At 35.6% G+C, this 24,098-nt stretch overlaps 2 protein-coding genes across 6 annotated transcripts in view; both read right to left on the reverse strand.

Annotated features, from left to right (window-relative positions):
- LOC139976305 (ephrin type-A receptor 4-like) overlaps window positions 1-5,500 on the reverse strand; it is a 126,166-nt gene extending 120,666 nt beyond the window's left edge. For all 4 annotated transcript variants that reach the window (XM_071984969.1, XM_071984968.1, XM_071984967.1 and 1 more), the window contains exon 1: window positions 5,248-5,500. In XM_071984969.1, coding sequence (XP_071841070.1) covers window positions 5,248-5,350 — 103 coding nt within the window. In that variant the 5' untranslated portion in view covers window positions 5,351-5,500. The remainder of the gene's footprint in view (window positions 1-5,247) is intronic.
- Window positions 5,501-10,501: 5,001 nt separating this feature from the next.
- Window positions 10,502-24,098, reverse strand: part of LOC139976304 (phosphatidylinositol 4,5-bisphosphate 3-kinase catalytic subunit alpha isoform-like) — a 35,866-nt gene continuing 22,269 nt past the window's right edge. For both annotated transcript variants that reach the window (XM_071984963.1, XM_071984964.1), the window contains 7 exons: window positions 23,687-23,855; window positions 21,249-21,477; window positions 20,374-20,452; window positions 19,728-19,898; window positions 19,173-19,290; window positions 18,456-18,604; window positions 10,502-17,123 (listed from right to left, as the gene is read on the reverse strand). In XM_071984963.1, the coding sequence (XP_071841064.1) occupies window positions 16,859-17,123; window positions 18,456-18,604; window positions 19,173-19,290; window positions 19,728-19,898; window positions 20,374-20,452; window positions 21,249-21,477; window positions 23,687-23,855 (1,180 nt within the window). In that variant the 3' untranslated portion in view covers window positions 10,502-16,858. The remainder of the gene's footprint in view (window positions 17,124-18,455; window positions 18,605-19,172; window positions 19,291-19,727; window positions 19,899-20,373; window positions 20,453-21,248; window positions 21,478-23,686; window positions 23,856-24,098) is intronic.

Raw genomic sequence — 24,098 nt, forward strand, 5'->3', positions numbered from 1 at the left:
ACACATCCTACTGCACTTAATTAATATCTTGAAAGAACAATAATAATTACTATGACATGCTAATATTTATTATACTTATCCAGTCCAAAAGAAAAATCAGTTATGCCAGGCACCAAATTATTACTTATGGAAAAAATGTGAAATGACAAAGTCACAGAATATATTCAAATGTTTACTCTTGTTCCTAATTAGCATTTTCTTTCCTTCAGTTTACAATTCACACTTTGTCCTATTGAGATTTGGTCTCAGATATCCCACTACAAAAGGATAATCAACATTGATTATTTGGCTAAAGGCATCAACCCGAGATTTGCATTGTCTCCAGAAGTTTAAGAACAAATTTAATATCAATTATATTTCATATACCCTTCCTTGTATTAAACTTCATAACAATGTGTTTAATTGTTAGGTTTCTGTTATTTTTTCATTTTATTTTTCTACTTTAACTTCTTTGTCTCTTACTTCTCTTTTCATCCTGCCATTTTTATACTAAATATTATCTTTTATGCATTCTTATGTATTTATATTTTTATTGTGAGCATGCAATTGCACTGAATAAAGTTAAACTTGAACGGTCTGAAAAGACATTTTATCAATATTTTCTTCCTAAATTAAATTTTTTTCAAATAAAATGATGGATACATGAACACACACCAGACACTTCTAATGTTCAGGTAAATGGGAATCTCACAATTCACGTAAATCACTAAATTTCTAATAACGATACAGTGTGTAATCTCGCAATATACTAACACCTATAGTCTCCTCCCAAGACTTGTTTGTATTGGTTTACAAGTATGACACTGTCCAACATTATTCATTAATTCCAGTTATATATATCATGTATCCATTTATGAACAGTACACTGTGTCTTCATTATACATGTTACTGCTGTACAGTCACTGAGCAATTCGTAATGTTTTTCCACTGAGGTCTCTGAGAATTGGCATTAAATATGTATACATGCTACGTAGCAATACTTAATACTACAGGTATATGTATGCAAGGTTACTAAACAAACTGTGAACAGAAAAACTTCCAGATAAAAGCTTTATAGAGCCCTTCTTTAAACAGGCACAAAATAATACCTCCTAATAGACCCGAGGCAAGGTTGTGAAACTCGGCTATTTCTAAAGCGTGTTGTATGATGAGCTGAGTACAAAATATGAGCTATTGTGTTTGGGTGTGAAAACAAGCACGTTAACTGTTGCCCCATTGCACAACAATGCTCACTGAGGGTGTGACAATATAATGCATCTATAATGAAAAGCAATAGCTTTATGTTTACTGTATAGTATCTATTTAGTATCTACATGTGAACAATTCTGAGGCTACAACTCAGAAATATATACTTTCATTGTTACTCGTTATCAGAGATACAACCTTTTTCTCACTCATGCTGCTTTATAATCAAAAGGTTGACAAAAAACATGCAAAATTTACAATTTATGCCACAAAATAACAGGTGCGGTCCTCTTCCCCTCTTCATTAACTCTCTTTGAATATTAATAATTAACTACAAAATTATGTAGATCTTTATAGGTCTGAGAAAATTGATAGCATTAATTTTTCTTTTTGTCTTCTTTAAGTTTAGTGTTATCTTGTTTTCAACAATCTGAGGGAATGTTATTTGCATAAACTATTTAACAGGCTTATTATTACACTTTTCATTTGATTGGATCCAACTTTCTAATATTGCAGAAAATTACGTATACCACAAAAACTGTTATTAGTACTTTTTGTTAGTGCAAAGTGCAAACACAGTTCAAGAACTAGGGCTCTTCAAATAACATACCTTATGGTTTCAAGTTGGTGAAAGTTCTTTATCACAGCAAGGCATCAGCTTGCCCGCAACTTACATTTGAAGTGTAATTTAATAAAGATGGCTGCCGATACTTATCATCATTCATGAAGAAACAATTTGTGCTAACGAACTTTGACTGAAACATCTGAAAATAATGCTTCTTCAATAAAAAAAATTAACATCCAAACTAACGAATATCCTAACATGTTTTTGTTTCCTCTAACCTCAAGACTTCTTCCCTACAAAGTTAGACAGGGATCAAGTGATCAGCATGATCTTGTCTCTTTCCACCAGAGTTGTGGTTTGCCTACAAATATTTAAAATGGCAGGGAGCTACAACCTCCTGCAGAGGGACACACAGTGGTCTGACCATTAACCACACTCTATCAGTCTATGGATGGTGCTAAGTACAGTGAACATTGTAATGTCAGGTCAGGATGCTGCAACAATGCATACATGTGTACTGTACCAATGTAGTAAAAGGTGTACCTGACAGGACAAAAAACACACACATTATATGCATTATGTAAGTCTACAAATCTAGCTGTCTACTGTATTCTACAATGTATATTAAAATCATCTTTACTGCAACATTTTTTCTTTAAGTAGTGTTCTCATGACTGACTGCCTGCAAACTTGTGAAATGAACTTTAATTTTTCATCATACTGCTTTCATTTGACTTCAGCAGCAACTAATACTGCAGCCACTGATTAAAACTAAACCCTTGCTGAATAAAATAAAAAAACTCACTGTATAGACTGCCGATCAGCTAACATCACCAACTTTAGTGTCATAGACAGCGGCTATACAGACTTTGAAATTAAAATTAAGGAGGCACTGTACATCAAGAAACTTAAACCCGTTTTAAACAATCAACTATTTCAACATGGATCGTCATTTATTCTCAACTTATTTTAGAACCTCCTATATCTTGGAACATACATAGTCATCATTATTACTACAACTTTCGCATGCACTATACATAAGAGATTATTTTATTATCTATTTCCTGACGAGGAAGATGTGAAATCTTCGAAAACGTTTGAATATACATTACTATGACTTTCATCAACTGTTTCGTTTTATTTTGTTCGTTTATCTGGTTCTACTATGCAAAAATGTTCATCTTGCTACACAAAGTCAAACATGTATTCACAGCAGTTGTTTGTACACGTACAGAAGTTTAGTGATTTAAGGATGAATCGAGTCTTGTAAGACGGTAGGCGCTTAGAAAGTCAACAAAGAATTCTTACATATTCTTTGCAGATGATGTATTTTAAATTTATTTTTGAATCAACACTAAAGAATATTTTATATCACTATGACAAAAAAAAGCCATGGACAATTTAACCGTGTTAAACCGTATATGAGCTCCAGCACATAAATTATAACAGATAAAATATGTTTGTTCTAAATACCATCAAACCTGCTCTAAAGGCTTGTATTTTTGCAATGGTAGAACTTTCAGTTACACCAAAAGAAATAGAGCAAAGTAAAAACAATTACATTTTAGACTTCAAATTATTACAAACTGAATCAAGAACCAGAGCCCAGAAATAAGTGTGCAGTCACTACAAACAACACCTTAAAATAACCGAATCATGAACAATGTTGGTTCTAACAAACTACACTTTTCTCAATGTGGTACATGTGCAACTGTATTGATACAAAAAGTGTAACAAAATAGATGTGACAGTGAAATTGTAACCGCTTTTTTCTAATATTGCCATTTGAACAGCAAATTGCTATAATCTTACAAGTAAACAACAATAATTGTTTAGAGTTTTGGACTTGGTTTACAGCCTTGTATTTTGTTTACAACAAATTTATATTTTCCACAACTTGTTGTCAGTATTGTATTTTTCTAAGTTCCTATCAATGCATCTATGTTAAAGTAGACTCTAATTAGCTCCAACAAAAGTACCTTCAAAAAAATATTTTTTTATTTTTTTGCATTTTATTTTTAAATGGAAATTTTACCATCAAGTTTGGCCATGCACAGAGTTAGGAATTACTTTTTGCTATAATGACACATTTTAAGTTCCTATCAATGCATCTATGTTAAAGTAGACTCTAATTAGCTCCAACAAAATCACCTTCAGATTAAATAATACTTCAGAACCTTTTCGAATGTCAACATGACATATTACAAGATCACTGTGCAAAATGAAGTTATCATTCAAAGTTTATTAAAATGATCGTGAAGTACCTGACCACTTTCCCGACTTACCAAACAAAAGTAAGAGAAAGGAGAAGGTTTTCATTCCAGAGCAAAACTATGCAATTTATAATTCCCTGTACATTGTACACTTATGAATCAAGGAAATCAAAATCAAGACTTGAATTTATGGTACTTGGCCAACTTTATCATCTACTTTTGAAGGTAAAGTTCTTCATGAAAGTAACCGATGCCCACTAATGGCTGGTATTTGTCTGTGTGTATCAGAATTTCTCAAAATAGCTAGTTGATTTCTGCGCCAATTGAAAATTGAAATATAGGCTATTTCCTTATGATAAAAAATTGTCTAGTAAATCTTTTTACATTTTCCTTTTCAAAACAACAATTAAGTTCATCTGACTGAGAAGTTTTCAACTAAAAATGAAAAGAAATCACTGCAATGTGGTATGAACATGATGAATATCTTTGATTTGTTGTATCCACAACAATTAGTGGGAAAAGACTAGGTAGGAAACAATGGTAGACTACAGTACCTTTTCTTGGAACAAAAATGAATGGTTATTTGCTTATTTCCACTCCTTTCTATTTCCATTCTTTTCAGGAAATTTTGAAAATATGTACCTAAAATCTTAAGTTTCTTGATTAAGGCTACATGTGACATTAAATTTTAATTTATTTTAATTTTTTGGGCAATCAATTAGCCAGACGTTTTCATTTAAAACTTAACTTTTAAAGAGCTGTCTTTTAGTTTTTCTCTCATCGGATATTAATTGGGATATGCCTTTACTTTCCATTTCTCGTGTCAATGCAATGATATGTCTATTTTGCAGGATTCGATGAGATTTTGTGAAAACAGTTATTGACAATCCGCGTAAGGAGGGTGATGTGGTATTGACCTTAGGCCTACTGTATGTAGCATATCCTACAGTTGAACGATACCAAAACAGGAAAATATAACTAGACTAGGGCCTCGGTATTATGTTATTTACTTTTACTAGAAGAAGTTAAAAACCTAAGCTGCTGACTTCGTTATTAGATTACTTGTTGATGCGCACATTTAATTTGCAATTACTTGGCTATTCTAGGTCTGATGGTACAAAAAATATGACTCGAGGCTGCTTGCTATGCTTAGGCCTCAGTTAGGTAACGTGTGGAGGACCCAGTAAATACATGAACCAACTGATATACAGTGACCGAGTGAGGCCATGCTCTCCGAACACGGTAACTTCACACTCACATGTAAATAAGTATTAATAAACTTACCATGTTCAGCTTGCAAAGGTAAAGAAAATGTTAAGGTGGCAGAGAACACTGTAAATAATGTCGCCCATAAATTCCCCATGATTAAAACGTCTATTACAGACATTTGAAATATAAAAACTGTGGTTCCATACACACTGAGATCCTAACCGTTACTGTAGACTGGTCAAAGTTAACGAGGCGTGAGGACCGTGTGTATACATGCTATAGTATTTGGAACAACAATAATGTGTACACTATCTGCGATGCAGACGACAGCAAAGTTTCACAAGCGAGCAATCAACACACGTACACGCTGGTGAGGGGAGTTTGACCAACAGTGAACTTACAAAATGATTATTCATGTTATACTTTTGTTGCATTTGATTGGTCGATAGTAAGTGACTTTAGGAGTTCTGTGTAAATCGTAGCGATTTGTTACTCTGTCTGTGGTTAGTGGGTTACGTCCAGAGAAGAAAATGTTACACTGGTAATACTAAATATATAGATACTTATTGTACATCGCGGTTTTCATTTGTTCCTGAAAACAGTGAGTTACTTATTGTGTACGGAGTTCTACTCCATTCAGGGGGTATATACGGAGGAAGGTGGGGGAGAGGTGCGGGAGGAGATGACATCCCAAGTGAAAATAAAAAATCAGTCCCAAATCAATGCCAAGTCGGTCCCAAAATTCGAGTCGAATTCAGCGTGGCTTTACACCCCATGAACGTGAGAGAAATAAAACAAGACATGAAACAAAATAAAGCAATATCGTTGGGGGGGGGGGGATGGAGTCGTTCCCTCCGGTAATTCTACATTCAAAGACCCGGTAATAATAGGCTGGCAAACTGTTATAGAGGGGCGGAGTCATACGTCCCACTGAAATTGAATTTCTCTTCGAATTTGATTTTGTACTTTAAGATCGCTTCGAGAGAACAACTATTTTACAAACGCCACAACCAAGTTCCCTTTATCCTCACCGTGGCTCGGAAAACATTACAGAGAACTGTAATTCCTCTTTCCAACATGTAATTTTGTGCATTAGAGTCGCTATGAGCTAACAGGAAACATCACCAAATGCTGGATATTCCTCGGGCTTGGTCCTATGGGCTTCAACCATGGTTTTAATATGCATTCCAGAGAAACTCTCATACATGCACTTTGTGCTTAATTAATTAAACTCGCAAGAAAGCAAGAAATATATATATATATATATAAAGCTACAACTTCTGGGGCTTTCACATGGACCCCACAAGTTCACCCAGAGTAAATCCTCTTTCTGACATGTAATTTGTAAACGTTACGCCTCTCGATCAAAATAGTGCAAACTTTACAAACCAAGACAAATTGCAACTGACATAAGTTCTAAAATGTCTTTACGAAGACAAGCATTTGAGCTGATCAGCTTTTGAAAGTCGGTGATTATGGACTCGAAATTATTACAATTTTTATTTAAACTATAAGATTACTCTACCGACGAATTGCAATGGAAACCGATTTTTAGTTTGAATTGGCGATAAAATGTCCAAAATATCGATTTCTCACTTCACTGCTGTCTTTGATTACCCCAACTCACTGCTCCACCTTCGAAGCCCAGATTAGGAAGGTAGTAAGGAAGTTCATTATTAGGTAGTAGATTCAAGACTCCCAGGAAACCTCCCAACAGTCAGTCGTTTTGATTTGAAGAAAGTTGGATAGGGATTGAGGGCGTTAAGTTAGTTTCGAAACTAAGGTTCCACTTAAAAACCGTAAACCAGGCCGCGAACGAACTGACGGTTGGTATCGGTGGCGCTATACGACATTGCATGAATACGTAAACTGTTTGTGACGTTTTCGGAAATTAATCTTCTTCATCAAAGGAAAAAAACTATTTTCTTTTCCTGAAAGGTGGTATAAGATTTTCAGGAAGTTTGAAACGGGAGTTTGATCCGAGCCGAATTCGACACTTGAAAGTAAATATTTAGAACACGTTACAGCCCATTTTAGCTGACCCGCTCAAGCGGATAACAAAACAATCTGAAAAATCAGCAATACAAAGACCGTACTTATTCACACAGCTGTAAACATATCCAGGTTCTTGGTCCCTATAGCACACAAACGCAAACACCATTTTTGTAATGGGATGACGGTTTGGGGTAGGGGGTGTGATAAGTAAATTACAAGGTATACAAGTTACTATACATAATAGCTGGTTATATAGGGGTGATCTTTCTCATTACCTATGGTAGAGCACATGGCTTTTTATCCTGAGATCACTGCAGGTTAAAATCCCGTTCTAGTTGGAATTGTGTAGAATTTCCACCTGAGCCTTCCTCGAGGGCTTCAAAGAGGACTGAAACAGTTACATTGTAACCAACTCAATCTTTGGGAAATTCAGTTCGAGAGAATAAATGCCTAACGTGATATATTACCACGTGTCACATGTAACAGATAAAACCCGGTACAGAACAGAACAGTTATATCTATAACACGTATATTCTAGGCTGTCCGTCGAATGAATATGTGATATTTACACTGCTAGGTACATAAATCAAATACTACCGCGCCCCTCTCCACCACATTTAAAGGTTTCAACAAATGTACCGTACACGTAACATCAAGGTAGCCTACTCAAGACCAGTAAGCCAGCATGCTTAGTGATTTTTTGCCTTATTAAGTGTATATAGTGAATCATCTTATTGATAGAGCAACTGAGGGAATGTGTTCTAGAGTCAAGTACCAGAACATTAGAAAAGAGTTGATGACAGCATGGTCATAAGTGGAAACCTTAAAAACGCAGAGAGCAATTCATAAAGGTTTCCATAAAAAGCACTCAACATACATGGCGGCAATCAATGTTGTTGACAAAATGTCAGGATTGGATATTATATATATGTACAGCTTCACTCTTCCTTGATCTTTCAAACATTTACTTCTTATGGAGTACGTGAAACAGCTCTAAATTGGTTCCAGAGTTATTTAAGTGATCGTTATCACTTTTGTGTCGTATAATGGTATGACCTCATCACGTATTTCTTGCAATATTGGTGTTCCACAAGGGTCAATTTTAGGGCCACTACTTTTATAAATGATATTTACATGTCTTCTCATAAGGTCTCCTTTATTATGTTTGCTGATGACACTACCGTTTTTACCCAACACAAACTTTTAGACAATGCTCTTCAACATATCATCAATGAATTCCTCAAAATTTCTGACTGGATAAAGTCGAATACATTGTCCCTTAATTAGCTAAAACAATATTAATGGTGTTTGGCAACAGAATTTGTGATTACACAACAGTCTCAGTAATTCTTGATAGAGTGCATATTAACGAATCTGATTATGCTTAGTTTCTAGGATTGTATATTGATTCAAACCTGAAAAAAAGGTTGCATATGCAAGTAGTACAATTAATAGGTTGAAACTATTCTTACCTGAACTCACGATGCTGACAATCACTTGCTTTGCCTCATTCAAACTACAACATCCTCGTGTGGTGTAATGCCCACATGTCAACACTTGATAGCTTATACAAGATCCAGAAATTGACTGTTAGAAATATTTGTAATGCTTCATATATCTCACATTATGCACCCCTTTCAAAAACTTAAAATTGCTTACCTTAAATGTTACATTTAAGTTTCATAATGGGTTTCTCCCAGATATTTTCATAATTTTCTTGATTATAACAATAGATTTAATTTGTACAATACTCGTTCTTATAATATGTTACAAACACCTATGTCCAGGACTTATATGTATCATTCTCAGGTTAGATGTTTTAGTGTTGCCCTTTGAAATTCTTTAAATGAAAACATTAGAAACAGCGAATCAATTTCATCGTATAAAAAAACATCTCTAAAGAAAAACATTATACACTCGAATGAATAATTTTTGTATAGTTAATGTTTCATTTACCAGTTCTGTTAAACCCTAAGTGTGTGTTTCTTTGTGTTTATTAGATGTTTTTTCTCTATATAAAATTTGATTTTTGTTTTATTTTGTAAGAGACCACACTCAAATAGTTGTCTTACTTTTGGTCCACTGCAGCATTTCTATATAACTATGTATGAACAACTGTGATTTAATGGCAGAAATAAACCCAAAGAAATCTGTATTTGTTTGCAAAAATGCAACAATCACCCAACTACACATTTCCACCAATTCTGCAGTTAGGTAAGTTAACTTTCATTTTGACCAATGACCACCTCATAGGGCCTTTGACCTCTGCAGAAACAAAATGGTTCTTGTACTCAACAAGATGGATCCACGTAAATTCAAGCTTCCTTTTCAAGTTAGAGAGTTTATATTGTCTTCAGACTTTTCACCTTTGTTGACTTGAAATGACCTTTAAACTCTGCAGAAAAACAGCAGGTTTATTCAACTCAATAAGGTACATCTTACTAAGTAGAAAGTAATTCCAAGATTCATCGTTGGAGTTATCATGTTTTCAGACTTTGACCTCTATTGACCTCAAATGACCAACCTCCACAGAAAGCAATAAGTTTCTACTTAACATGGTTCATCCACAGACCAAATACCAAGTTCATCCAACACCTACTTTGTGGATTAGCATGTTTTACAATTTTTTCATACTTGACCTCTGTTGACCTCCACAGAAAACAATAGGGTTCTTCTACTGAATAAGATGCATCGACATACCAAATATTAAGTAATATGAATACACTCATGAATACATACTCATGAATACTCATACATACTCACATACATACTCATTAATACACACTCACACTCAAATATGAATACACATTCATACCATCACCATGGCATAGATTCATTTTGCCTCTGGCAAGGAATCCAAAAATGTTAGTTCTTAAGGTACCTGACAGTTCCTAATACCCATCACATACACACTGCAGAGCTCTAGACCAAAATTAAAATTCAGTCAGTGTTTTGCAAACACTGGAACAGACTGATGCAGTATTATTACTAATCCATGTGTTCATGTTACATGAAAGTACTAACTTTACCAGTTGGCCATCTGTGTCCTGTTTGTGACAGAAGATATATGGGGAAGTCCTCAGTAAACAAGACACTTATCAAAGTTAAAGGGACAATCAGGTTTGTTATCGGACAAGCAGGTTTGTTATCGGACAATTGACGCAAATAGTCTTAACAATGACAGTTCTATTATGAAATTTGATTCCAATGAAACATAGCTTCTTAATATAGACCGGACCATACCAGATCCAAGCAGAAACATCAAATCAATGTAGTGTCTACATTAATCAGAAACTCATGATGTTACACTATAAAAGGATAAACAGTAAAGGAGTGACTTGTGTGTTTTCCATTTATTTTCTTAAATAGACTTTACTCTGTCTTTTTTACAACACTGAACATTTACTAACATGAAGACATGACAACTTTGCGACATTTACACTGCTGAAGCCTAGAGGTAGTTAAATAGTTCTGTGAGATGAATAAAGAATCTACCAAACCAGCTTTTATGTAAACAACTAAATACACCAATCAGACCCAGTACAGATGATAAAATATTTGTTCTTTGGCTAAAAAGGAAAGATTTATCATGAAGATTGACTAAAATTAGAAGCACCCTTGCCCCCCTCCCCTCCCCCTCAGGACCCACCTCATACCCCTCTTCATTCTTTCCTCATTTCAGTAAAACAAAGACTTCACCCTCTGACTGTAATGGAACACACATGAGTCATGTAAAGGACACAAACAAATTCTGAGTGATTTAAAGGCCAGAAAGATCCAACAGCCCATAGCCCTATTTAATTATCAATTTGAAAACCTTCAATGTAACTTAAATGAGTTTTGGTGGTTTATTGATAAAAATTAAAATAGGAATATTAGTCCATCCATAAAGGCAATAGCAAACTATGTCTGTACGGAAGTCAATTAGTACATGTACATTAATGTCAACAGGCATCAAGTTTTTAAATGTATATTGCCTGTAATATGCTGGCAGATGTTGTAGTTTGTACTGATTGATTCAGATTCATGGTTTGCAAGACACTAATCCTGATTAATATTCCAACTGCTCATGTTTTAGAGAAAAGAGCATGAACAAGCAAGATGCGAATAAGATGACCTGCTTTCTATGTAACCATAGAAACTGATTACAAAATAGAGAAACATTAGTAGCAGATAGAGTGATTCAGAATCGATGGAAAGAAAGATATGAATTGATGGTTGTATGGATTAGATCTTAAAGGACTTGCAAAGTTAATGTTAATTTCATGGTAATATAGGTTAATGATATGCTAATGATATGCATGTCTTTAAATAATATGAAGAAGCTAAACCTCACAGGGTTGTTTGAAAAGGTCCAGCATTTTACAAAAGTATATGAATTGTGGTTGAGACTTTGACCTCAATTTCATTGACAACATGATTACGACATATCAATTGGCGACGAAATACGCTTTCTTCACCCAACCAGCCTTAAATTAAGGAAAAATTAATACTTCAGTTCAGTTTCACCTATCTGTTGCTGCTAACAACTAATAGTGCAACTTATAAAGAAAATTGATAATTTAAATTGGATTCATAAAGAAATGGCCCTTTACTTATATGGTTTACAATCAAATCAATAACAGTTCTGGATAAGTGTTTTTACAAATGTTTTAGTTGCAATATGTTGTTAATATGTTTTAGCCCAGAGCCCATAATGCACCATGAAACCCTTCACCGATATATAAACTAACGTCTGAGATTATTGTTTTAGTTCGGTATTTTACAGCCTGTTGCTTGCACATTTACAGACAGTGCTCACTATACTTAACATAGTGTGTACTAGTTCACATGTGCGTCCAATATTCTGATAGTGAACACCACAGTTAACAGTCTTCCCTATAATTCACATGTACTACTCAAAATAACTTAGTTCTCACTCTCACTTTGTGATAGTGCTCACTAGGATTTCAACATATTAATCTCTATCACTTCAAATAGTGCTCATTATAATTCACATGTAATGCTCACTATAAATGCTCACTAAACTTTAAATGTAGTGCTCATTATAATTCACCTATAGTGCTCACTATGATTAAAATATAATGCTCACTGTAATTAAAATGTAATGTGCACTCTGATTCACATACAATGCTCACTGTAATTCACATATAGTGCTCACTAAAGTTCAAACAGTCTTCAATGCACACTATGATTCACATTAGTGCCCACTGTAATTCACACACAGTGACCACTATACTTCACATTAGTGCTCACTTTAATTCACATAGTGTTCTCTATACTTCACATTATGCTCACTGTAATTCACATACAGTGATAACTATACTTCACATGTTCAGCTCACTGTAATTCACATAGTGTTCACTATACTTCACATGTTAAGCTCACTGTAATTCACATACTGTGTTCACTTTGATTCACATTTATAATGCTCACTGCAATTCACAGATCATTGAAGGGAATATAAGCAGAACAACATACTACTACTTACATTGCTAGTGCTGTGGTTATGTACAGACGTAACAAATAGCTAGATCAGAAACTGTAAAACAAAATTTCACTGCACAAATTATTTCCGTGAAAGCTTTTAGCTAAAGCTAGCCACAGAGCGATGGTAAATATTCCTCATTAAGAGTCATTTGCTGGGACACTGAATGTGCTGCTTAACCATAAATCAAAAGTGCATGTTATATCTTGTTGAGCTGATACTGGTATGTTAGACGTAATACTTCCCTAACGCCAGACTAACATCACTTTGAAAGTTGAAATGGAACTGTGATGAATTGCCTCCATGACTGTCCTTGAACATCGATTTACTGATTCTGTTACATTAAAGGGTAGCAAACAGAGGCTTTAACCTTCTTAGAGTAGTAACCTTTTGTAGACATTTAAACACCACTGCCAGCAGTCCAAGGTGTATGTCAATAATACTTTTATCATTTGAAAGATGATTCTTGAAACAGCTTAAGTTCATCAAATAAAGTGGCTGGATGACTTAGTCTAATACACAGGTCATTAGGTCAGTTCCTCAGATGCAACACAAAACGTAATATGGAAACAAAGCATTAAAGCCATGTCTTGTCCACAATGAAGTACAGATTTGTCAATGGTACTCAATGTTGTTCACATGAAGTTTAAGGAACATCTTTTGGTTGAGTTACTTGAATCTATAAAACAAGGGACTTTCATTAACATTTAGTTGGAGAAATATTACCAGCAATCAAATTTATCTTGGACTATTACATATAAAGATTGGTAAATAAAGTATTACCTTATTTTTTTTATGGAAACTAAAATACCACATATGATAAAACAGAATAGAAGAGTATTTTGTAGACTATTTTTGAACACATCTTCCATTCAATGCCACAAAACCTTTCTAAGAGTTTAAAAGGTAGGGAAACCACAAGCCTTACACACCCATTCATCTGAATTAAGGTTCCTATCTTCATACCAAAATCACAATAAAATGGACCAAAGTCCATGTTATTCTTAATTCAAGAAGTAACTTTGTAGCTTACTCCAAGTTCATCTGTGAAATAATTCATCTTTAGCATGTAGTTTTCTTTTTTGTTCCTTATATGGGTTTTTTCGTATTATATAGAAGTGCAAGAAATTTATCTTTTCCATTAATATGAAATTAAACATCATATTAATTAACACAGATGTGGACAGGTACCTAGTACAGGCTATAGACCATACTAAAGCATAAGAAACTTTTTTTCATATTGAATTTGTAGGATATTTCATATGAATACTGACATAAAGCTATTTCTCATGAGTTCCAGCCCTTGATTTATGAATAATTCTGTCCATTGCAAAGAAAGTGGCTTTTTGTTGTTCTTTGATTGACCTACACCAAACCGACCTGATTTTGTGGATGGTTACAAGGCTGCCTCAACGATCTCGGGAAAGAAGTGATTTAGTCCTGCGTCATTGCCTTGTAATGATACTATATTTAGCTCATAAGTAGAGATCATTTGCATGCTAACTGTCCAAGTTCAAGGTACTAACTTTTAAGATATAGGCCTGATATACAACTGATGAATACAAGTGGTTTATGAAGACGTAGCCATAATGGATACAAGCGCTGCAAAATATTGGCTGGATTTTTAGCAAGCTCAAAATATCCAATTGTAAATCAACACGAAAGCTTAAAGCTATCCTTAATGTGTTGAACAGTTGGTTTACTTGGGTATAATATATACAATATATATATTATCTTTGTCCTGATATTCAGTAAACATTGTCAGCACATGTCAATCTTTCAATAAATGGACTTTCATGTAAAAACAGATTTATGGACCTTCTATTGTCATTGCAACACACTATCTGGGTTTTACTGTGAGGTGTAAACACTGTTGAATACTTTAACACTATGTTATATGATAACTGTGTGATGCAATATCTAAATGTAGAGGGCTGTTAACACTATATGAACAGTTACCATGTGCAAGAGTTACTGTTTAACACAACATGTTAACTATCTGTGTTGTACAGAGGACTGTTACCCAATATATAAGCACATGCAGTGTTCAGTTACTGATTAGTAATATATGAACACTTACCATGTACTACAGAGACTGCTTAACACTGTCAACAATGTGCTTTACTGACTATTAAGCTCTACAAAGACATGTATACATTATATTGAAGTGACTGTTTAATACCTTATGCATACCATTTGTAATATGATATGACACTAAACCACACAGATATGTATCAATCTCTTACAAGTTTCCTAAATGCCCAAACTACAGAGCATATGCATCGCAATTTTTGGACAATTTAAGCATAGTTAAACATTGTTTGTATTTATTGATAAAATTCACCTCATTAATTGCTCTGCAAATCATTAACAGTTTTCCTAGCTTACCATTCCTATTTTATCATTCTGGTCATTGAACTGAGAGCACTACCAAATATCTTGCTTCTCCATGCCAGGATAACCCGCTTATAAAACTAAAAATTAAAAGCTTCAACATTTTAAAGTTGATCAAACCAAAAAATTATTTCTAGTACCTTTGACTTTTAAATACTTTATAATTACATAACAAAAATACATAACATGTGAATATTCATCATTGCTGTTGATTTCAAGGTTAAATTTGTTCCCAAGAAAAGGAATACTGAAATGACAATATGAATACCATACATGGCACCATGTGTGAAATGACAATATGAATACCATACATGGCACCATGTGTGAAATGACAATATGAATACCATACATGACACCATGTGTGAAATGAATACCATACATGGAACCATGTGTGAAATGATGGTATGAATACCATACATGACACCATGTGTGATAGAAGTGCACAATGTCAGTTTGACACTTTTCTTATTTGGGTCAAATGTCAATAATAAAAATATTGTAAATTCCTAGGAAAGATAAAAAGTGGATATCATCATAACAATTATTATCACACCCAATGATATAAAACATGATTCTTTATTTATTTCTTAGAAATGATAATTTAAAATTCAGGAAAGACATTACGCTGAGACAGAGATAGTACCTGAAAGCATTTTTCCCTTTACTGCAAACATTCACTCATGCAGACATTGAGATTAAATTCACACATGCACAACTACAATGTTGCCTGTGCATTTGACTTCTGATGGCAGTAATTTGTTTGGTAATGGCTGATTCAATCTGCCGTTAAGACTTAGCAAACAAAAGGATAAATGGATTAATACTGAATGAGAGAGGATGCTCAGGTCCCTCAAGTCACTACGATAGGATTTCTCCACATCGGAAGAATTTGTTGTAGTTTAGGAATTGTACCTGGCAGCAACAGAGTGAGTGATCTTATCATAGCTGGAAGCAGTACTTGTTGTCTTATTTTCTGGGTAATGTACTAATAATTCATCGTAAGAGACACAATGCTCTGAAAATTTAAATCCAATGTTCATAGTTCCTTGACTATTATGCAAACATTCTACACAAACCACCTTCAACAGGTCCCGACTCCCACTATCTACATAGACCACAATGAAGTACTATCCAATGGACCACTTTACAAACGGAGTACCACCAAAGGACCACCTTTCCACGGAAAGGTACAATCCCAGAGGACAAACAAACACAGATAACATGCCCTGGTAACATCACAGACCACACACTAGACTCCTTTACTGTAGCAAGGTATGGATGATGAAGTCAGAAATGAAATACGGTCAGTCAATCATGATTTGAGTCTAATTAATAACATATTTGTAATATCAAGTATTTTATTTTCCATAGAATTGTCATATTACCTATCACTGGACAATACCATTGTCATGAGGCAGTAATACATATTGTAATATTTCTGATGAGTCATAGAGTGATCCGCCATGACTTGAACATGACACTATCAAACAAATAAGAAGACTTTCAAATGTTGATCAGATTTTAAACTTTAGGACAATTAACGCAAGAAGTACCAGACCCTAAGGAGAGTGTGTCATACATCGGGGTGGGGGATATCATGGGGGGTGGGGGCATAACCAGTTCAACTTCGTGAACCATCTGCTTCATATACCATGTTTTAGGGCGTGACATAACCAGTCCATCCAGTTGCCTCATAGTCCATGTTTTAGGGCGTGACATAACCAGTCCATCCTTGTGAACCAGCAGCCTCATAGTCCATCCATGTTTTAGGGCGTGACATAACCAGTCCATCCTTGTGAACCTGCTCCCTCATATACCATGTTTTAGGGCGTGACATAACCAGTCCATCTTGGTGAACCAGCCTCCACCATGGGCATCATTCAACTGCTTGGCAAAATACTCCAATGCTTCATCGTCATCCTTCTCGACAGCCAGCGTCTTCTGAAGGTACGAGATGTCGTCAATGGATTGCAGCTCAGGGATTTCGGTGGCAAGCATCAGCGTGAAGAGACTGATAAAGAGGTTGGCATGGCGATGAAGCAGAAGGTAGGCCTGGTAACATAGCTGCTGGAATCTGAGCATAAGATGGAAAAATCACTTAGGTGTCACCATAGGGCAGGTCATACACACAGAAGGTAAGGGACACAGACATAATGTACCATTAGCCTTTCTCATTTGCTATGTTACAAACATGGTAGGCTCCAGGCACCCTGATTAATAAACATTGACCTAACCAGGTTAATGAAACAGGCACCCTGACTAATAAACATTGACCTAACCAGGTTACTGAAACAGGCACCCTGACTAATAAATATTGACCTAACCAGGTTATTGAAACAGGCACCCCGAATAAACATTGACCTAACCAGGTTACTGAAACAGGTACCCTGATTAATAAACATCGACCTAACCAGGTTACTGAAACAGGCACCCTGATTAATAAACATTGACCTAACCAGGTTACTGAAACAGGCACCCTGATTCATAAACATTGACCTAACCAGGTTACTGAAACAGGCACCCTGATTAATAAACATTGACCTAACCAGGTTACTGAAACAGGCACCCTGATTAATAAACATTGACCTAACCAGGTTACTGAAACAGGCACCCTGATTAATAAACATTGACCTAACCAGGTTACTGAAACAGGCACTCTGACATAATAAACATCGACCTAAACAGGTTACTGAAACAGGTACCCTGACTAATAAACATTGACCTAAACAGCTTACTGAAACAGACAATAATCATAGTTTGCCATCAAAAGCTTTAATTTTCGTAATTTTTGTTTATATCAAGAAAGAAAAAAGGGAAAACACATTTCTTCGACTTGATTCATTGAATATTTATTATAAAATGTTATCTTTGCAAACTAGATCCTATATATTAAAGAAAGATTTTAATATTTTTCTAGGGACAAAGTCTTATTAAAAGTTGATTGCTTAGCAAAATTGCATGACATTTTCTTAATCTTTAGGCAAAAAACCACATCCTCATAGCATTATGTATCTCAAACATATAAATTTTTCACATTTCAAAATGATACAATTTTGGATGAAATTCTAAGTACAGCTAAGGAAACATTTCAAATTTATCACGCTTCAAGGATAAACCGACAAGAAGATTATAATGGCCTCAGTTAAGCTATTGAATGACATTTACCCAGAAGACACCACTTCCTGGAGTATTTAAAGGCTCAGCCAGTCAAAGAAGGTTCCATTCAATTAACCATATCTGGAGTTACAGACAAGATATTGAGATGAGAGTTTTCAGCTAGCAGTGTGGGACATGTTTCTATTCAATATAAGTTTCACTTATTGTTTGTCACCAGAAAGTTCTGTAAAATTGTCCTCACCCAAGAGAACAACATGTCATCTCTCGTAAATTTATGATTCATACTCACTTCTTAAAATCATCACTCTTGTTAATATCATTGCCTTTGGTGATGACTTTCAAGAAATCTTCTGTCAAGACGAATGGAACCCTCTCTCTTTTGATGCCATATTTCTTTTTCATGTGACCCAAGAAATGACCAAAGTCAATGTGAAAGATCTGATAATAAAATGAAGGTTAAATTTACAAGGATTTCCACAATTCACTCCATGAAAAAATACAAAATAAATAGATTTCAAGGGTAAGCTTAAATCCCTTTGGCAAGCCAACCTATGATATGGTGTGGGGGGGGCCTAGGGGAGGGAAGGGAAAAGGGGCAGGACCGGGTGTCCACACACCTTCTGCAAGCCAACCTATGATGGATTTATGGGAAGAGATGGTCATAAGCCACATTCACCTTGTCAGCAACTTTCATCTGGATTATACTCTTAAACCTCTGCTACGATACAGGCTTGATACATGACTTTAATCTGTGGTGACATTGATGCAACTAAACAATATATTCTACTGATCTCATATTGGTGTGTGATGGGAAACCGGCCATTACAAGCATAACTAAAACAAGGTAGTATAGATGGAACTGTATGCTGACCTGTCTATTTTGAATACAATTGCTAGAGTTGATTACTATTACAGATACTACCACATCCCCCACCCCCCCTCCTCCTCCTTCACCTAATCCTTTCTTCATCAAACAGATATGAGTCATCACGATTAATGGTATTACCTGACCAGCTTCTGTGACCATGATATTGTCATTGTGGCGATCCCCAATACCTAAGATGAAGGTTGCTACACAGTATCCAGCACAGGATCTTGTAAACGTATCAATGGCAATGTCATACCTAGAGAAAGGGAGAGAGAATAGGGTTGTTGTATGCAATAAGAATGTATCCACATTCCAAGTATAATGTTGATCCGCAATGAACGTTTTGAGTTACGGTGTTTACAACAAGTGTCACATGCACATACACACGCACATACACACACACCCCCTCACCATCAAACATATTCCTTCTGCCTCCAGCAACGAATCAAAAACCCTTCTTGAGTCCATGTATTGCCAGCTGATATTTGATAAATATTTCACCCTTTCTTTTTTAATTTGAATTCAAGCATGCTCTATCCACCTCTCCCACTGGTCAAGAATGGGAGATGAGTTTTCAAACATAACAAAACTACCATAATGGTTGACATTCAGTTCTAAGAATCTGATAATCAACCCGGATTAAACAACCAACATTAAAAACTTTGAATACTACACTAGAGTTAGTTCACTTACTGTTCCCCTTTGTTTTTCTCCTTGATCCACTGATGTAAAACTCCACTCTTGAGCTGTAATGTGCTCATGATACCTGCCTTGTGTTGTATGTCATAGATGGTGGCTGAATTCCTCACCACCTCAATCAGTCCTGTCATGTTACCCGTGGCTAAACATCGATATGGAATCATCCTGTCATAGAGAAAGGAATCACAGCCAGGAATATCAACCCATCATGATAATAAAAACCAGAGTGACTTTCAGCAGCAACACGTATTTAGTCAGAGCTGTCTACTTTAACAAAGTCCAAGTTGTTACTAAAATGATCGAGGAGACATGACTGTGGTTCAAGGGCTATTTTTACTTTTATTCAGAAACATGGTGCAGTCAGTAACAGCAATGCTTAAATGTGTAACTGAGTATAATCACATCATAGTGTGTATTCTCTCAACTAGTGATTTGTGAGTTAGAGGGAGTTTGGGGGCCCTGGATCAAAGATACATCTCCTCTAACTTTGGGCTTTGATATTAGAGAACACTAAAGAAGATGGTTTCTGATTATGAGATGACCCGATTGAATTATGAATCTAACTACTGACAAAATTTGACTACATTTCTACAAAATGACAGGTTTTACTCCAGTAATTAGAGTAATGCTTTAGTCTTACTTTAAATCTAAGCCATCTCTTTGCCAGAGAGAGTCCATAAGTTGTATCATTTGGAGTGTCAGCATATCTTGCCTCAAGTCTGTGGAAACAAAAACAAATGAGCCATCTTTAAAGTCCTTGAGACAAGCATGATTTATACAGAATTATTTCTTGGTCACAGAGTTGATCCCACAAGCTACACAAACAATGTTACAAAGAATTACTGGTTTCATAACCAAATTACACAGCAATCGTACAAACTTACATCATAACTAGTAGATATTACATCTGGCAAGTGCAATAGTATGTAAAGCTAGCACAAATCTATGTGGCTCTAGTCAAAACTAAATAAAGCCCTCATTCAATATATTACACCACTGTGAAAAAAAGATATCACCTTAGTGCAAACTTATACAGCCATAGTGAATAACCATGTACTATAACTGCAAAAGAACCCTAATATGGTGACCCAAAAAAAAGAGGGCAGAAAATTAAGTAAGGGGATATACGCCATTGGACAGCACTCCCTATGTTTACCACTGTACAACACCACATCACATACCAATGCACAGTTACACAATATACACCATTGGACAGCACCTAATATGCTAACCACTGCACACACTACGACATGCACCATTGCACAGTCACACAATATAAACCATTGGACAGCATCCAATATGTTAACCACTGTACAACACCACTGTATGTATCAATGTGCCACACCAACGGCAGCACCCAACATGAACACCACTTCATGCACCAATACAAAGCCATACAATATTCACCACTGTGCAGCACAAGTATTCGCAACTCTTTATATTACCAATATGAGCAAGTTTATAACTACTCTTAGAACCAACGTTAGCATATTGATCGCTTCTTTGTGCACTAACCATCCCCACGTTTGAATATCACTTTCATGTCTTTGAACATCGCTTTCGCCATCACATCGTGGTTTTCCCAGACCAGCCATAGAGGGCGCTTGGCAGAAGACATAATACGGCATTCCTCCATCTTCATCTTTCCGAGGGAGAAGCTTGGATCAAGGGGATGAGGGAAATGCTGCAAAGTTTCCTTAAAATCTGCTTGTTTCATTTGATCGTGGAGGTACTTCATTCTCTCCTGAAAGATATCAATATAAAGAGACTGACAAAAGAGGTTTAGAAACCATACACAAATTATACAGTGTAACCGTACAGTGTAACCATGCATAGTAACAACACACAAAATGCATCATGTAACCATGCATAGTAACAACACACACAATGCATGATGTAACCATGCATAGTAACAACACACAAAATGCATGATGTAACCATGCATAGTAACAACACACAAAATGCATCATGTAACTATGCATAGTAACAACACACAAAATGCATGATGTAACCATGCATAGTAACAACACACAAAATGCATCATGTAACCATACATAGTAACAACACACAAAATGCATCATGTAACTATGCATAGTAACAACACACAAAATGCATGATGTAACCATGCATAGTAACAACACACAAAATGCATGATGTAACCATGCATAGTAACAACACACAAAATGCATCATGTAACTATGCATAGTAACAACACACAAAATGCATGATGTAACCATGCATAGTAACAACACACAAAATGCATGATGTAACCATGCATAGTAACAACACACAAAATGCATCATGTAACTATGCATAGTAACAACACACAAAATGCATGATGTAACCATGCATAGTAACAACACACAAAATGCATCATGTAACCATACATAGTAACAACACACAAAATGCATCATGTAACTATGCATAGTAACAACACACAAAATGCATGATGTAACCATGCATAGTAACAACACACAAAATGCATGATGTAACCATGCATAGTAACAACACACAAAATGCATCATGTAACTATGCATAGTAACAACACACAAAATGCATGATGTAACCATGCATAGTAACAACACACAAAATGCATGATGTAACCATACATAGTAACAACACACAAAATGCATCATGTAACTATGCATAGTAACAACACACAAAATGCATGATGTAACCATGCATAGTAACAACACACAAAATGCATGATGTAACCATGCATAGTAACAACACACAAAATGCATGATGTAACCATGCATAGTAACAACACACAAAATGCATGATGTAACCATGCATAGTAACAACACACAAAATGCATCATGTAACCATGCATAGTAACAACACACAAAATGCATGATGTAACCATGCATAGTAACAACACACAAAATGCATGATGTAACCATACATAGTAACAACACACAAAATGCATGATGTAACCATGCATAGTAACAACACACAAAATGCATGATGTAACTATGCATAGTAACAACACACAAAATGCATGATGTAAGCATGGATAGTAACAACACACAAAATGCATGATGTAACCATACATAGTAACAACACACAAAATCCATGATGTAACCATGCATAGTAAAACACACAAAATGCATGATGTAACCATGCATAGTAACAACACACAAAATGCATGATGTAACCATGCATAGTAACAACACACAAAATGCATGATGTAACCATGCATAGTAACAAATTGTACAGTGTAACCATGCATAGTAACAACACACAAAATGCATGATGTAACCATGCATAGTAACAAATTGTACAGTGTAACCATGCATAGTAACAACACACAAAATGCATGATGTAACTACGCATAGAAACAATGCACACAAATGATGTAGTGCAAACATGCATGGTAACCAGCCACAAATTATATAAATGGGCACATAAAGGGAACTTTGGTCATCCAAAACAAAGTTTAGTCACCTTAGACCAGGGGTGGGCAACCTTTTTGAATTACTGGGCCAGATATCAGGAGTGAAAAATTGACTGGCCGCACCTAACCAACGACCTGCTGTTGATTTCAAACCTTTGATTCCAAGGACTTTCACGCAATAGGTGTGTGTACTTAATTTATATTCACAAAAACATAATGTCATTACAGTACAGTTGATAATTAATGGGTATAATAGGCCTATAGTGCTGATAAATTCTAAGCAGCTAGCTCGTTTGTTGTGATGATATAAAACAGATTTTTCTTTTTTCTTTTCCTTGAGACATCTCACAGGCCCTAAAAAAATCACTGGCAGGCCGCATGTGGCCCACGGGCCGTAGGTTGCCCACCCCAGCCTTAGACAATCACACACAACCATTAAAACTCAGGCCAGGTAGGAGAGTCGGGGAGAGGAGGGGAGAAGAGTGGAGAGGAGGAGATAGGAGGGGAGAGGAGGGGAGAGTCGGCCTAGTACAATGCAGCTATGGAAGTGACTTACTCTGCTTGTCTCATCTTTTCTCTCCTCCAAAGTTTCTGATAATTTGGTGAGTTTATCGAGAGCCTCCACCTGTTTTAGGATTAACTTGAGATAAGGACCTAGTGACCGGCAGTAGGCTTCCAAGAGTAATCCAAATCTCAGGCTGACTTTGGGTTTGTGCATCTCTGACCTAAGAGCAAGAAGAGGATCATAAAACAAAACACAAGAATAATGAACTTCATCAACTAGTCTTCATTAATTTACTTGATACAGTTTATATACACGACAGCTAAGCAAGTATTCCAAATGTATCAGGTTTTCAAGGAGACACCAATAAGAAGATTATAATAGCCTAAGTAAAGCTTATGAAGAGTATTTGCCCAGAAGACATCACAGACCACCTACTATGAACCAACCTCCTGTTGAGGTTGAA

This window comes from Apostichopus japonicus, chromosome 11 (assembly GCF_037975245.1).
Source record: "Apostichopus japonicus isolate 1M-3 chromosome 11, ASM3797524v1, whole genome shotgun sequence".
In the NCBI taxonomy this organism is placed as follows: domain Eukaryota; kingdom Metazoa; phylum Echinodermata; class Holothuroidea; order Aspidochirotida; family Stichopodidae; genus Apostichopus; species Apostichopus japonicus.